General features: G+C 38.9%; 1 protein-coding gene across 1 annotated transcript; it reads left to right on the forward strand.

Annotated features, from left to right (window-relative positions):
• Nucleotides 1-4,738: 4,738 nt before the first annotated feature.
• Nucleotides 4,739-12,321, forward strand: LOC115733368 (disease resistance protein L6-like). The gene is made up of 5 exons (XM_048275489.1): nucleotides 4,739-5,585; nucleotides 7,005-8,095; nucleotides 8,474-8,707; nucleotides 9,295-9,803; nucleotides 9,954-12,321. The coding sequence occupies exons 1-5, from the start codon at nucleotides 4,739-4,741 to the stop codon at nucleotides 12,319-12,321; spliced, it is 5,049 nt and encodes a 1,682-aa protein (XP_048131446.1).
• Nucleotides 12,322-13,869: the final 1,548 nt, after the last annotated feature.

Consider the following 13,869-nt stretch of genomic DNA (forward strand, 5'->3'; position numbering starts at 1 on the left):
TAGTTTTTTAGGATCCTCGACACGTGTTAATAACGTTAGTTTTTTAGCATATGGAGACAATGACTCTGAGCATGTGGCTGCTGTTCCCTGGGAATGAATTACTAATTTATTATGTAGCTTGGCAGCTTTGACTTTTTGGTGCGATTCTGATTGCCAACTGATTCCATTATATAAATCATATCACAAGAGAATGGTCTACAACAGGGCATTTTCTATTTCTAGAGAGGCATTCCGGTTCTTATCTCCATGAGATTTGAACTCAAAAATCAACGGTAGAGTCAGAGCAAAGACGAAATGCATCGTCCTATTTTTGGATATTCTTTTGCTGAGCTCATAGCATTGAACCTTCTCCCGGGGCTTGCATTCTATTTTCCCTGGAAAATTTTTGCCAATTGATGCGCTCATGTTGGAAAAGTTGGTCCTCAAAACTTAAAGACATGAAAGGCGTGAATTGAAAGAGAAGCTAGTTGATCCAGGAAAATTGTGACTGAAGGCATTTAAACCCGATTCTAGAGTTTGCTGAATCGAGTCTAAAAGGCGTCCAGCATGACGAGCAGAAAGGCAAGTGGTGGCAAGGTGTTATTGAAAGCAGCAGCCAAACAGAAGTTGAAAGGTTTGATGTCAGCGGTCCAGTCCTCTTCTTGGAAGATATTTTCTGGCTTCCGAAGATGCTCCAGAGACAAAGTCTGCTTCAGATTTCTTCCTAGTTCATCGCAAGTTGCAATACAACTTTCATTTCAATGGTGCTTATTTGACTGGCTTGTTGCACACTGAAATCTGAGCAAGAGAGCACCATGTGAAGGACTAGTCACAATTTTGATATGACATGATAACCACTTAGAATCACCCTTAGTTGTCACATGGAAATATGACTCCTAAATCGAAAAGTTAAAAGTATGGATGGTGAATCGTGAATTTCATCAAACAGAATAATAAAATGGGATATGGTATTTCATGACAGATTGTAATTTATTTTAAATGATCGTTAGGTGAAAACTAATGATAACATTTACTTGGAAGGCTGAGATGTTTGTCTACCTTTTGCGCAATATGATGTCGTGAAAACTAGTGTGAAAGAATGTACAACGCAAATACAAACTTAGAGCAACATTTATAGAACTAAATAGCGTGCATATAACGATTTATCAATATGATACACTTAAAAATGAAATGTCATCGCATTGGTTTGGTTTTTACTTACCAAACAATTTTATGTTGAATCCAATGAGATGGTGATTTTCTTATCAGATGTCAATTTTATTGTGTCAAACTGATGAAATAATCAATGATTTTATATATTGATAAGTATAGCAGCAGTTAGTGTGGAATAGTCAATAATATGAAATTTTGGATGAGAAACTGTGAAATCAACAAAATTGATCAAATGATTAATTGGTAACTTGACAATAAAGTAGAGAGAAGAGTGGTGGGCCTACCCACTCATTCGAAATAAGAAATGGACAAAAGAAAATTTGGTAGAGATGAGCGGTGGCCTCAAGTTAAGCAAGGACAGGTAGGACCCAGCCACTGGAAGAGGGGGTAGAAAGAAAATTATATGCTGTCTGATTACAGGGCTAATTCCGTAACAACGCTTTAACTCATTCAATCTTAATTCTATCCAAAAAATCCTGAAACTTTAGATTTAATCTTAAATCTGCCTCTGATTTTTCTATCCAAAAAATCCTGAAACGTATCTCATGTCTAGAATCTGCTTCGATAACTTTTTGTCTAAAAAACACACTAGCTTGTCTCAAATCCGCCCTTGTGAACCCTCCATCCAAAAGTAGTCCTTATTTTTTGACGTGACATTTCAATGTCAATGAAAAAAAATCTAAATCAGCAAAGTGAGGTGGAATATTATCTCAAACGTAATTGTTTTTTGATAAGGAAATTAGGAAGACTAGGGAAAACTGACTGTGATTTTTGGACGGAGGGCTAGCAAGGGAAAATTTAGGACTAAACCTAAAGTTCTAGTTTGTTTTAGACAAAAAAATTTGGGGCAAATTTGAGACTAAACTTATAATTATTTTTTATTAGAATTTTTATTTTGAAACTAGACCTAAAGCCTTTTTATATAAATAGGTACCCTTCTCATTAAATAGTTAATTGTTCGACTTTTTACGCACTTGAACAAATTTTTAGTTTAATAAACTTGTAGGTGATGAGTACAGTAGCACAACACTCTTTGGGAGCATAGCACTACGTATTTTTCGTGTATTTCTTCATTATTTTTTCCATATTTCCTTGGAAAATTGAATTTATTCCTAGACAACAACGCATTCTGGAGGAGAGCTATTTCAACTATAAATGTACAAATATTGGCTGTCCAGTTTGATAAAAAAGACGCGGCATAAATACACTACGAATTCCATAAATTTTGTTATGGCGCTCATTTGAGGGCTATAATTTTTTTTTTGTTCGGTTGAGTGCCACATCGGAGGAAAATCATTCACTTGATTGCTACTTCCGGTGAAAATCGTTCACTTGAGTGCCACTTCCCGCGAATCATCCTATGTGGACTTTTTATTTATTTTTCAGCAAAAGGATTTTTTTTCATTTTTAATATTTTCTATTTTTTTGGTGAAATAATATTTTCTGAATTTTTTTTATTTTTATTTATTTTGATATTTTTATTTTTATTTTATTTTTGTTGGTTTTTCAACCTTGGTTGGCGAGGGACATCGGCGACCCTCTCTGGCCACGACCGGTTGGCCCAGGGGCGAAGGCTGCCTCGCCTTGAGCCGGCGGAGCCGCGATGGCCCTAGGAGACAACCGTCGCGGCCTAAGCAATAGCGGGCGAGGGTGTAAAGGCCCTCGCCGGATCTGGGCAAGGACCTTCGCAGGCCATGGGCGAGGGCCGTCGTGCCCTCAATCGTAGTCAAGGATAGCTCTCCCCATGGCCGGCGGGGCTGCGAGGGCCCTCACCCATATCCGGTGAGGGACTTCGCGCCCTTGCTCCCCACCATTGAGGCCGCTACGGCCCTGGGCGCGGGTCATTGCAACCTCCAATCTAAGGCGAGAAGGCCCTCACCCTTGGGGGTCGCCAATCATGGCCGGCGAGGGTTGCCGGTGACCCTCACTAACCAAGGAAGCAAAAAATTACAAAATAAATAAAAAAATTTAGGAAAAAATTCACGTGTACATTAAAATTTTCAATAGAATCATTTCGAAAGTGCTACGTCGGTTTTTCCAGCGTCCACATCGGAGATAGCACTTAAGTGATTGATTTTTCAAAATTATGGCACTCAAGTGAGCGGCTTACATAAATTATGGCATTGATGGTGCACTTATTCTGAAAGATGCTCTCCATTTATTAGATTTTTTTTGGGAGTCTCTATAGATAAAAAAGAATGAGAGTGCATCTCATCTTCTAATTAGTACTTAAGCAAGATGTGGTTTATCCACTTTTAATTTGATGACTTCAACTATCCACTCTATTGCTAACCACCACACGATGAGTGAATAAGACGCTTTAGGAAATATTTTTTTTACATCCATATTGTGTGCTATAATTACTCTAATCCAAGAAGATGCTCATAAAATATATACGAGAGACCAGTCCACCTTATGAACCAAAAAAGGGCACACAAATATATGCATGATTTGGATTATATAAGGAAATGAACTTAAATTGTTACAGGGTCGAAAAAATTTAATCAATCTAATGGATATGTTTTTGACTAGTTTTATCTCTAAAAGCAAATTAAAAGGACTGAAGTCAAACATTCACAAGAATGTGATGACCAAAAGTGGAAGATTTATGCATCTAGGCACCAAGTAATCTTGTACATGCGAGCGTGTACTCTTCTAGATTTTCATTTTGTCCAAAAATAGTAATAAAGAGTTGTCATGGAGTTACAAAGTCTACTTGGAAAAGAAATTAAATAAGAGGAAAAATATATCCATGGTCGATGCATCAACATGTTTCTTATCCGGATTCATTGCAAGTTGCTGTCCATTTCCTATTATATATTTAGATTTGCCAATTGTATTCATTTACTAGTAAAAGAAAGGCCAATGTATGTAAAATTTATGTATTACCGAAAGTTATTTTGGTATGTTCTCCGTTATAGATTATACTAATTTAATAGAAAGAAAGGTGCACTGGAGTCATAAATGTACAATTTAGACTGCAGGAGTCGGGATATCAAGCTGCTAGAGAGTCGGGATATCAAGCCGCTAGGGTTTATTATACTCCCTGCTACTAAGAAAACTTTGGATCCCAAGTTACTCCCATAGTCAATCAAGTTAACGTAGATATTGCGGAAGGACGTGCACAATGTGGATTTCATGAATAAACTCAACAGATCAATTTAGAGTTTCAAAGTGAGAGGGTAAATTCCTAAGTGGGATCAAGAGCTTTAAATATATTCAAAAAAGTACATTTTCTGATGAAAAATAAATTTTAAAAAAGGGGAGTTTTACTCAATTATCAATTATGACCACTTGTCTACGGATAATAACTGCAATTGTTTTTTTTTTCATTGCTGCTGCATCGAAATTTGCTCCCATGTGCAGTGAAACTTCCACCACGTGAAGGCAACGACTCTAAACGCGTGGTTGACTTGTGGGTACAAGATTCTCTTTGCCAACTGGTTCCCATTATACAAATCAACCCACAGGGAGAGAGAATTGGCAACAAGAAGGCATTCTCTGTTTCCTGAGAGAGGCATTCTGGGCTTTTTCCTCCGTCAGATTTGAAAGCGAAAATCAAGGCCAGAGTCGGAGCAAAGCCGAAATGCTTCGTCGCCCCGGGCTTGCATTTTATGTTCTCAATGAGAAGAAAGGTCGTGCGCGTAGAAAAAAAGAAGATGTTCTCAATAAGAAGAAAGCTCGTGCGCGTAGAAAAAAAGAAGATGCTGATACTGGCGCACCTGGTTCGATGACTCCGCCGACAGAAGCTAATTCTGATGGATCTAGTTCGTTGCCGACAGAAACTAATGACGGTGGATCTACTTCGTCTCCGATGGAAACTAATTCCGGTGGATTTAGTTCGTCTCCGACAGAAGCTAAATCTGGTGGATCTAGTTCGTCTCCTACAGAAACAAAATCCGGTGGATCTAGTCCGTCTCCGACAGGAATTAGTAAAGGCGCATCTAGTTCATCTCCGACAGAAACTAACAACAGTGCATCTAGTTCGTCGACCGCGACTACTGGAAACCGCTATGACGTGTTCTTGAGCTTCAGAGGCCCAGATACTCGATGTAACTTCTCGGATCACCTCTACCATGGGCTCCTTAGAGCTGGAATTGATACTTTCAGAGACGAAGAGGAGCTCCCCCAAGGCGAGGACATCGGACCAGAGATTTTAGCAGCCATAACGAAGAGTCAGATCCTGATCCCCATTTTGTCCGAGGGTTACGGTACAAGCAGATGGTGCCTGAATGAACTGGCTCAAATAATGAAGTGCAAGAATGATAATGGGCAAATGGTGTTGCCTGTATTCTATAAAGTGAAACCAGCCGACGTGGGACATCAAACCGGGAATTTTGGAAAAGCATTTCGTGAGCGTGAGGATCGTTTGCGTGAGAGGGGTTTCGATCCAAGGATCTTGAAGAATTGGAAGAAAGCACTCGGTGAAGTCAGTACCTTGAAAGGATACGAAGCCAATGGGTAAAATTTTTCACCAAAGCATTCTCTACTTTCTTATAATATGTGTGAGTGTTTACTGGTTGTTCTCATTCTCACCTGCTTCATTTTCGTTTTTTTTTATTTGTATATAAAAGAACTGTAAGATCCTGCAATGCATGAGTTCTATAATTTTTTTTTGTTTTTTAGGTTTTTTGCTTTAAGGATGACCAACTTAATTATAGATTTTGTTGTTATAATCCCATTTGCTTGAACAATAAGATTTTCTGAATGAATTTTTACTCTTATATCCAAAGATTTTTCAACATTGCGCCATTTTCATATCATGTCTATAGCGTATGCTACATTAATCTTCATCTCAAACTTTTCTAATTACATATTTATTTGAGATTAATAGTACAACTTAATTGTGTTTTTTTATTTAGAGCTCGCAACATCATATACCGTGCATGGCGATTGTCGAAGCTATGTTTCTTTTTCGACCAAAAAAAAAAGCTATATTTCTTTATCTTCCCAAGTTACATTCATTAAGTCATTGTTATCGTTGATTAGTTGCTGTTAAGATTATTTTTCACAAAAGAAATGTTTCTTCGGTTGCGTATGATGATGGAAAATATAAAGAAGGGAAAAAGGGTTTTTTTTTTAATTATATGTTTGTTCAAATAATTTCCAATTCATTTCCTATCTTCAACAAGTAATTTTTATCTCATGCACGTGCATGTATTGAAGCAATGTTCTTATTTTGGGTAAAAATTATTCTTCCGCTTTCGTGTATATATAATCAATAATAGACCAGTTGAAATCATAGAACATAGATACTCAAAAGGAATTTAAAGTACAACCTGTTATCATCCTTGGAGGCAATGAAAACCGATAAGAACACAAATCTAGAACGATACTAAAATTCACAAGACGAGTAGAAACTTGCAAGCGTGTAGAAGTGAGCAAACAAGGATAAAGCCTCTCAAGCGCAATTCGGGTAGTTCGCAATATCGGACTACGAACAACTTTTTCGATTGGTATCGCAACACCCGAAATCATCTTGTATCAAAAGTTATAACTTGTCTTTGCTTATTCAAACGCTCTACAAATTGTCAAAGTCACGTCCACGTCATCTCTCACATCTTTAACAAACAACAAGTTTAAAATTTGACTCAAATCCATAATAGATACAATATTTAATATTCATAACCCATACCCTCAAGTTTATTTTGGCTTAATAAATTATTTAGGAGTAACGGTGGAATTGGGCGCGCCATGTGAAGCGACCACCAATATATGGTGTGACAAAAATGATTTTTAAAGTTTTTCAATCAATCAGGAGATTTATTTATTATTGTGTTCTCATTTGATAAACAACATAAAATTCTTGTTGCCACATAACCGAACTTTTGTCACATTTGATGTGTCTGAAGCACGCTTGGTGGATTCGATTGTCCAAAAAGTGTTGAGCGAGCTGAAGAAAAGTTTTGAGTTGGATATTTCTGAGAATTTGGTTGGAATTGATCATCATGTGAAGGAGATTATGGAATTTGTGGATACTAAAATATCTCATGCCACCCTATTTGTTGGCATCCATGGAATGGGAGGCATCGGTAAGACTACTCTTGCTAAAGCCATCTACAACAAGCTTTCCAATCAATTCGAGCACCGTAGCTTCATTCCCGATATAAGGGAATCATGGAAGCGTAACGGCGCACATTACTTACAAAATCGGTTAATCTATGATATATTGAAGCTCAAAAATGAAGTTTATAATGAACATGAAGGGACTAAGTTCATCTCCTCCAAGTTTAAAGGTAAAAAGGTCCTCCTTCTTCTTGATGACGTGGATGTTGTCATTCAATTGAGGTGTTTGGCTGGTAATCACAATTGGTTTTCTTCGGGAAGTAGGGTCATTATTACCACCAGAGACAAGAGTATTCTTCAAAATTTTGGGGTGGACCACACCTATGACCATAAGGAAATGGGTAACGATCAATCTTTGATTCTGTTTAGCAAACATGCATTCCGAAGGGACTCTCCTCTAAGGGGCTTTGAGGACCTCGCTAATGATGTTGTATCCATCATCAAAGGGCTTCCCTTATCCCTTGAGGTTGTGGGCTCATTATTGTGCGGACACGAGAGAGCATTCTGGAGAGGTACAATAGACAAGTTAAAAAAAGTGCCTCTTGAGGAAGTGCAAAAAAATTTACGGATAAGTTATGAAGCATTAGAATATGAGCAAAAGCAAATATTTTTGGATATTGCTTGTTTTTTCATTGGCATTGACGGAAGAATCGCATCCTACATGTGGAAAGCTTGTGGCTTTTTCCCCGAGAAGGAAATTGAAGTATTGAGATTCAAGTCGTTAATAAAAATTGGGGATTATCATGAGCTCCGAATGCATGACCAATTGAGAGATCTTGGTAGAGAAATAGTCCGTGAAGAAAACCATTTGAAGCCTCAAAACCGTAGGAGGTTATGGGACTCCGAGCATGTCAAGAAAGTGCTAAAGGAAAATAAGGTAACCGTTTCATTTCTTTTTCGTACTTAGTCCATGTTCTCTTGTTAGAGTAATGTTGGTCCACTGCTTAGTGCTTGCTCTACTATTATTGCAACTTGAATGTTTCATTGACGAGATTAGAAAGTCGGGAGGTTGCTCTCTCTGAGTAAGTATTGTAGTGTTAAGATCATGAATTTCTACATTTGTTTCGCTTACGTCTTTGACAAATGCGGTAAATGATTGGACTATTGATAAATCATAGAATCATAAATACAATTGGCCAAAAAAAAAAATTAGGGACTGAATTGGCATAATTGGAATAGGCTTAGAACTTTTTTGGTAAGTTTAGATTACTTTAGTTGGATATAATATTAATGGAAATTGAATCGTTGCATATAGGGAACGGGAATGATTGAGGCCATTCATCCGAGTGAAGGTAGTTCAAAAGGCTTCGGCAAAGCAGCTGAGCAAGATGACAACATTTACACGGGAGAACAATTCAAGAAATTGACGAGTCTAAGATTCCTTCACATGGAGGAAGGGGCACATCTCGATGGAGATTTTAAGGACTCAATAGGGGAGTTAAAATGGCTTCGATGGCCAATATGCCCCATGAATTTTGATATTGAAGAGGTACATTTTTCGTTTAGTTCAATATTTTTGCATGAATCCATTTCACTCTTCATCCATAGTATCATAAAAAGAACACGACCTTTTGCATATGGGCCGAAAATAACATTACCTTTCAAACTCATGTTTTCGTTCATGGGATAAAAGTGACCTCTGCAGTCAATTTAAAAATTGACGAGTTTAAGATTTCTTTAGATGAAGCGGGCATTTTCCAGCGATTTTGAGGACTCAAGGGAGGAGTTAAGACGGCTTCCACGGGAAGAATATGCCATGAATTTTGAAGTAAAAAATTTTCACGCAATGGAATTAGTTGTCTTGGATTTATCAAGCGGCAGGATAAATGAGAGATGGCAAGGGTGGAGTTCTTTCGTGGTAAGAGCAAATCTTTTTCTTCTTCTTCTTCTTTTCCCTTTTATATATTTTTTTTATTTTAATCATAATCACCCTTGACAACCATTTCTTTTTACCGGATAGCAAAGAAGCTCAAATTTCTCGACCTTACAAATTGTCAATACTTGGAAAATGCGGACTTCCTCTCGGCTTTTAAGAATTTAGAGGTTTTGATCCTCAACAATTGTAGGGGACTGCAGCAAATTGACTCTTCGATTGGAGACGTGAAGGACCTCGTTCGCTTGGAGTTGAGCTACTGTGGGAGCCTCACGAAGCTTCAAGGTCTCGAAAAGTTGGAGTTCTTGGAAATCCTTAATATCTCTGGGTGCGCTTCAATGGAAAGTCTTCTCTTTCCACAATCCAGGAGGCTGAAGAAATTAGATGCTAAAGATTGCACCAAATTAGCCGAAATTCAAGGCCTTGATGGGTTGGAGCTTTTGGAAGAGCTAAATATCGGTGGCTGCACTTTAATTACAAAATTGCACCTTCCGGAGCGTGTGAAGAGATTAAATGCTGGCCGGTGCACATTCTTAGCCGAAATTCATGGTCTCAATAGGTTGGAGTCCTTGCAAGAGCCGAAGATCTCTCGGTGCACTTCAATTGAAAGTCTAGACCTTCCAAAATCCGGGAGTATGAAGGAGTTACATGCCGGAGGCTGCGTAAAGTTAGCCAAAATTCAAGGGCTCGAATGGTTGGAGTTCTTGGAGAGGTTGGATATCTCTACGCGCGCTACAATTGAAATGCTGGACCTTCCAAAATCTGATAGTCTGAAGATACTAAATATTAAAAATTTCAAAAACTTAACCCAAATTCAAGGCCTCGATGGGTTAAAGTCCTTGCAAGAGTTGAATATCTCTAGGTGCGCTTCAATGGAAAGTCTTCTCTTTCCACAATCCGGGAGGCTGAAGATGTTAGATGCTGAAGATTGCACCAAATTAGCCGAAATTCGGGGCCTCGATGGGTTGGAGCTTTTGGGAGAGCTAAATATCGGTGGTTGCACTTCAATTAAAAAATTGCACCTTCCAAAATGCGAGGGTTTGATGAGATTAAATGTTCACGGGTGCAAAAACTTGGCCGAAATTCAAGGTCTCGAAAAGTTGGAGTTCTTGGAAATCCCGAATATCTCTGGGTGCGCTTCAATGGAAAGTCTTCTCTTTCCACAATCCGGGAGACTGAAGATGTTAGATGCTGAAGATTGCACCAAATTAGCCGAAATTCGGGGCCTCGATGGGTTGGAGCTTTTGAGAGAGCTAAATATCGGTGGCTGCACTTCAATTACAAAATTGCACCTTCCAAAATTCGGGAGGCTGAAGAAATTAGATGCTAAAGATTGCACCAAATTAGCTGAAATTCAAGGCCTCGATGGGTTGGAGCTTTTGGGAGAGCTAGATATCATTGGCTGCACTTCAATTAAAAAGTTGCACCTTCCAAACTACGAGGATTTGATGAGATTAAATGTTAACGGGTGCAAAATCTTGGCCGAAATTCAAGGTCTCGAAAAGTTGGAGTTCTTGGAAATCCCGAATATCTCTGGGTGCGCTTCAATGGAAAGTCTTCTCTTTCCACAATCCAGGAGACTGAAGATGTTAGATGCTGAAGATTGCACCAAATTAGCCGAAATTCGGGGCCTCGATGGGTTGGAGCTTTTGAGAGAGCTAAATATCGGTGGCTGCACTTCAATTACAAAATTGCACCTTCCAAAATTCGGGAGGCTGAAGAAATTAGATGCTAAAGATTGCACCAAATTAGCTGAAATTCAAGGCCTCGATGGGTTGGAGCTTTTGGGAGAGCTAGATATCATTGGCTGCACTTCAATTAAAAAGTTGCACCTTCCAAACTACGAGGATTTGATGAGATTAAATGTTAACGGGTGCAAAATCTTGGCCGAAATTCAAGGTCTCGAAAAGTTGGAAATCCTTAATATCTCTTGGTGCGCTTCAATTGAAGGGCTTCTCTTTCCAAAATGCGGGAGGCTGAAGAAATTAGATGCTAGAGATTGCACCAAATTAGCCGAAATTCAAGGCCTCGACGGGTTGGAGCTTTTGGGAGAGCTAGATATCATTGGCTGCACTTCAATTAAAAAGTTGCACCTTCCAAACGCCGAGGATTTGATGAGATTAAATGTTAACGGGTGCAAAATCTTGGCCGAAATTCAAGGTCTCGAAAAGTTGGAAATCCTTAATATCTCTAGGTGCACTTCAATTGAAGGGCTTCTCTTTCCAAAATCGGGGAGGCTGAAAAAATTAGATGCTAGAGATTGCACCAAATTAGCCGAAATTCAAGGCCTCGATGGGTTGGAGCTTTTGGGAGAGCTAGATATCATTGGCTGCACTTCAATTAAAAAGTTGCACCTTCCAAACTACGAGGATTTGATGAGATTAAATGTTGACCGGTGCAAAATCTTGGCCGAAATCCAAGGTCTCGAAAAGCTGGAAATCCTTAATATCTCTTGGTGCCCTTCAATCGAAGGGCTTCTCTTTCCAAAATCCGGGAAGTTGAAGAAATTAAATGCTAAAGATTGCACCAAATTAGCCGAAATTCGGGGCCTCGATGGGTTGGAGCTTTTGAGAGAGCTAAATATCGGTGGCTGCACTTCAATTACAAAATTGCACCTTCCAAAATCCGGGAGGCTGAAGAAATTAGATGCTAAAGATTGCACCAAATTAGCCGAAATTCAAGGCCTTGATGGGTTGGAGCTTTTGGAAGAGCTAAATATCGGTGGCTGCACTTTAATTACAAAATTGCACCTTCCAGATTGTGTGAAGAGATTAAATGCTGGCTGGTGCACAATCTTAGCCGAAATTCATGGTCTCAATAGTTTGGAGTCCTTGGAAGAGCTGAATATCTCTCGGTGCACTTCAATTGAAAGTCTAGACCTTCCAAAATCCTGGAGTATGAAGGAGTTACATGCTAGAGGCTGCGTAAAGTTAGCCAAAATTCAAGGGCTTGAAGGGTTGCGGTTCTTGGAGAGGTTGGATATCTCTACGTGCGCTACAATTGAAAGGCTGGACCTTCCAAAATCTGATAGTCCGAAGATATTAAATATTACAAATTTCAAAAACTTAACCCAAATTCAAGGCCTCGATGGGTTAAAGTTCTTGGAAGAGTTGAATATCTCTGGATGCGCTTCAATTGAAAGGCTACCAAATTTATGTTGCTTTGGCCACTTGAAAAGTTTGACTATCGACGGCTGCGACAAGCTTCAAGACATACAGAGCCTAGAGTGATTCCCATCCCGCAAAAGTTTACGTATTGAAGGTTGCAAGTCCTTAGCCATATTACCGAACTTGTCAAGTTTTCGTAATTTACGAGAATTGTTCCTGTCAAACTGTCATGAACTTTGAGAGATCCCGGGGCTTGAGGAGTCAATATCTCTAGAACATATTGCTATCCCAGGATGTTCCTCGATTGAGATCTTACCGGATTTGTCATCGTGTACCGGCTTGATGAGTCTGATTGTGCAAAATTGCGAGAAATTGACTGAGCTTCGAGGGCTAGCGGAACTGGATATTTACGGATGCAAGTCACTTAAAACTATTCCGGAATTGTGCGGAATGCGGCTTTGTCAAAATTGCAAGAAAGAGCCATTTGCATATAATGGGGGGATAAAATTTGCATAAGACTATTTGGGCGCCTCGGATGAGTCAAGATACTAGAGATGATCCACATTTTTGAACAAAGGTACATAAAGCAAGTAAGTTACCTTTGCTCTTTTGAGATCTCTTGCCCAATTGTCATTTGCAATTTCTTTCAAGATTTATCATCTTGTCATTATTATTTCCTGGTTGATAGTGTCATCATTATTTTTGTTACTTGAATTCAAGGAATCTGGGGGAGATGTTCATGGAAGTTAATGTGTGCTTTGGCAAAATGATTCTTCTTATCATGCCAGATACGGAAACGGATTAAAAGGCTTTCTAAGCACATCGGATGTCTTTAGACTTTGGGTAAGATCCTTCATCCTATGCGGGAAAATAATTACTCCTAGCATTTGATTGTCTATGGATTTCTGGAAAATCTGATAAAAGCTGATGTATACAGGCATTTGATAGCATGCCAAAGGTCATTGTATAGGTTGAGAAATACTAAATGGAGGACCCTATACGGCGGTCCTTGTTTGAATCCATGTTCATTGTTTTGGATCTAGGATATACCTAAAAGTCCAAGGCTAATTATAGATTACCCAAAGAATGCATCTTGATGTTTGAGAGTTGGTATAGCCATACGTGAGATGCCCGAATATTTGAGCCAAGCAAGACATTAACTAGAATGTGGTTTGAAATGATTGATTGTACTTCCCTTATATTGTGCATAAGCACTTGTTGGTTCATTTACTTGCTGAAAAGAAAAACACGGGAATCATTTCCGTAAGTTTCCTTAGGAAACTTTATCCGATATGCCTTTTGAAAACTGTTGCATTATTTCTGATACATGAATGGCAAATGACGACAAGGAAAGAATCAAACTACATCCCACAAGAGCAAGCAACTTGAGTTGAATTCACTATAATGACCTGCTCAAAGCTTCTGTGGTTGATGATTTTAGATGCCCCATTAGTTGGATCCGTAGAGTTCAAAAAGAATATCGAGTTTGACAAACGGGGATCCCTAAACTTCGGAACGTTATTAGGAGTGCGTTGATGTTAGTTGCTAGATTGATTTCATCTGACTCTTTGGCGGGATTCGGTTATCATTCCATTGGTTGATGTAGATGCTGAAATATGCAAGAGAGCTTTCGCAAGGCTTTTCTAAAAGGAAAAAAAATCATCAAAGGAT

The sequence above is a fragment of the Rhodamnia argentea genome, chromosome 3 (assembly GCF_020921035.1).
Source record: "Rhodamnia argentea isolate NSW1041297 chromosome 3, ASM2092103v1, whole genome shotgun sequence".
Taxonomy (NCBI): Eukaryota; Viridiplantae; Streptophyta; class Magnoliopsida; order Myrtales; family Myrtaceae; genus Rhodamnia; species Rhodamnia argentea.

What these genes read in the sequence shown, in the direction of transcription:
- LOC115733368 (XM_048275489.1), top strand. Translation starts at nt 4,739, where the DNA reads ATGCTTCGTCGCCCCGGGCTTGCATTTTATGTTCTCAATGAGAAGAAA. An exon ending in TGAATTTTGATATTGAAGAG is followed by an intron (nt 8,708 to 9,294) that starts GTACATTTTTCG and finishes AGGGGACTGCAG; the next exon opens with CAAATTGACTCTTCGATTGG. An exon ending in TGGTTGGAGTTCTTGGAGAG is followed by an intron (nt 9,804 to 9,953) that starts GTTGGATATCTC and finishes GAATATCTCTAG; the next exon opens with GTGCGCTTCAATGGAAAGTC.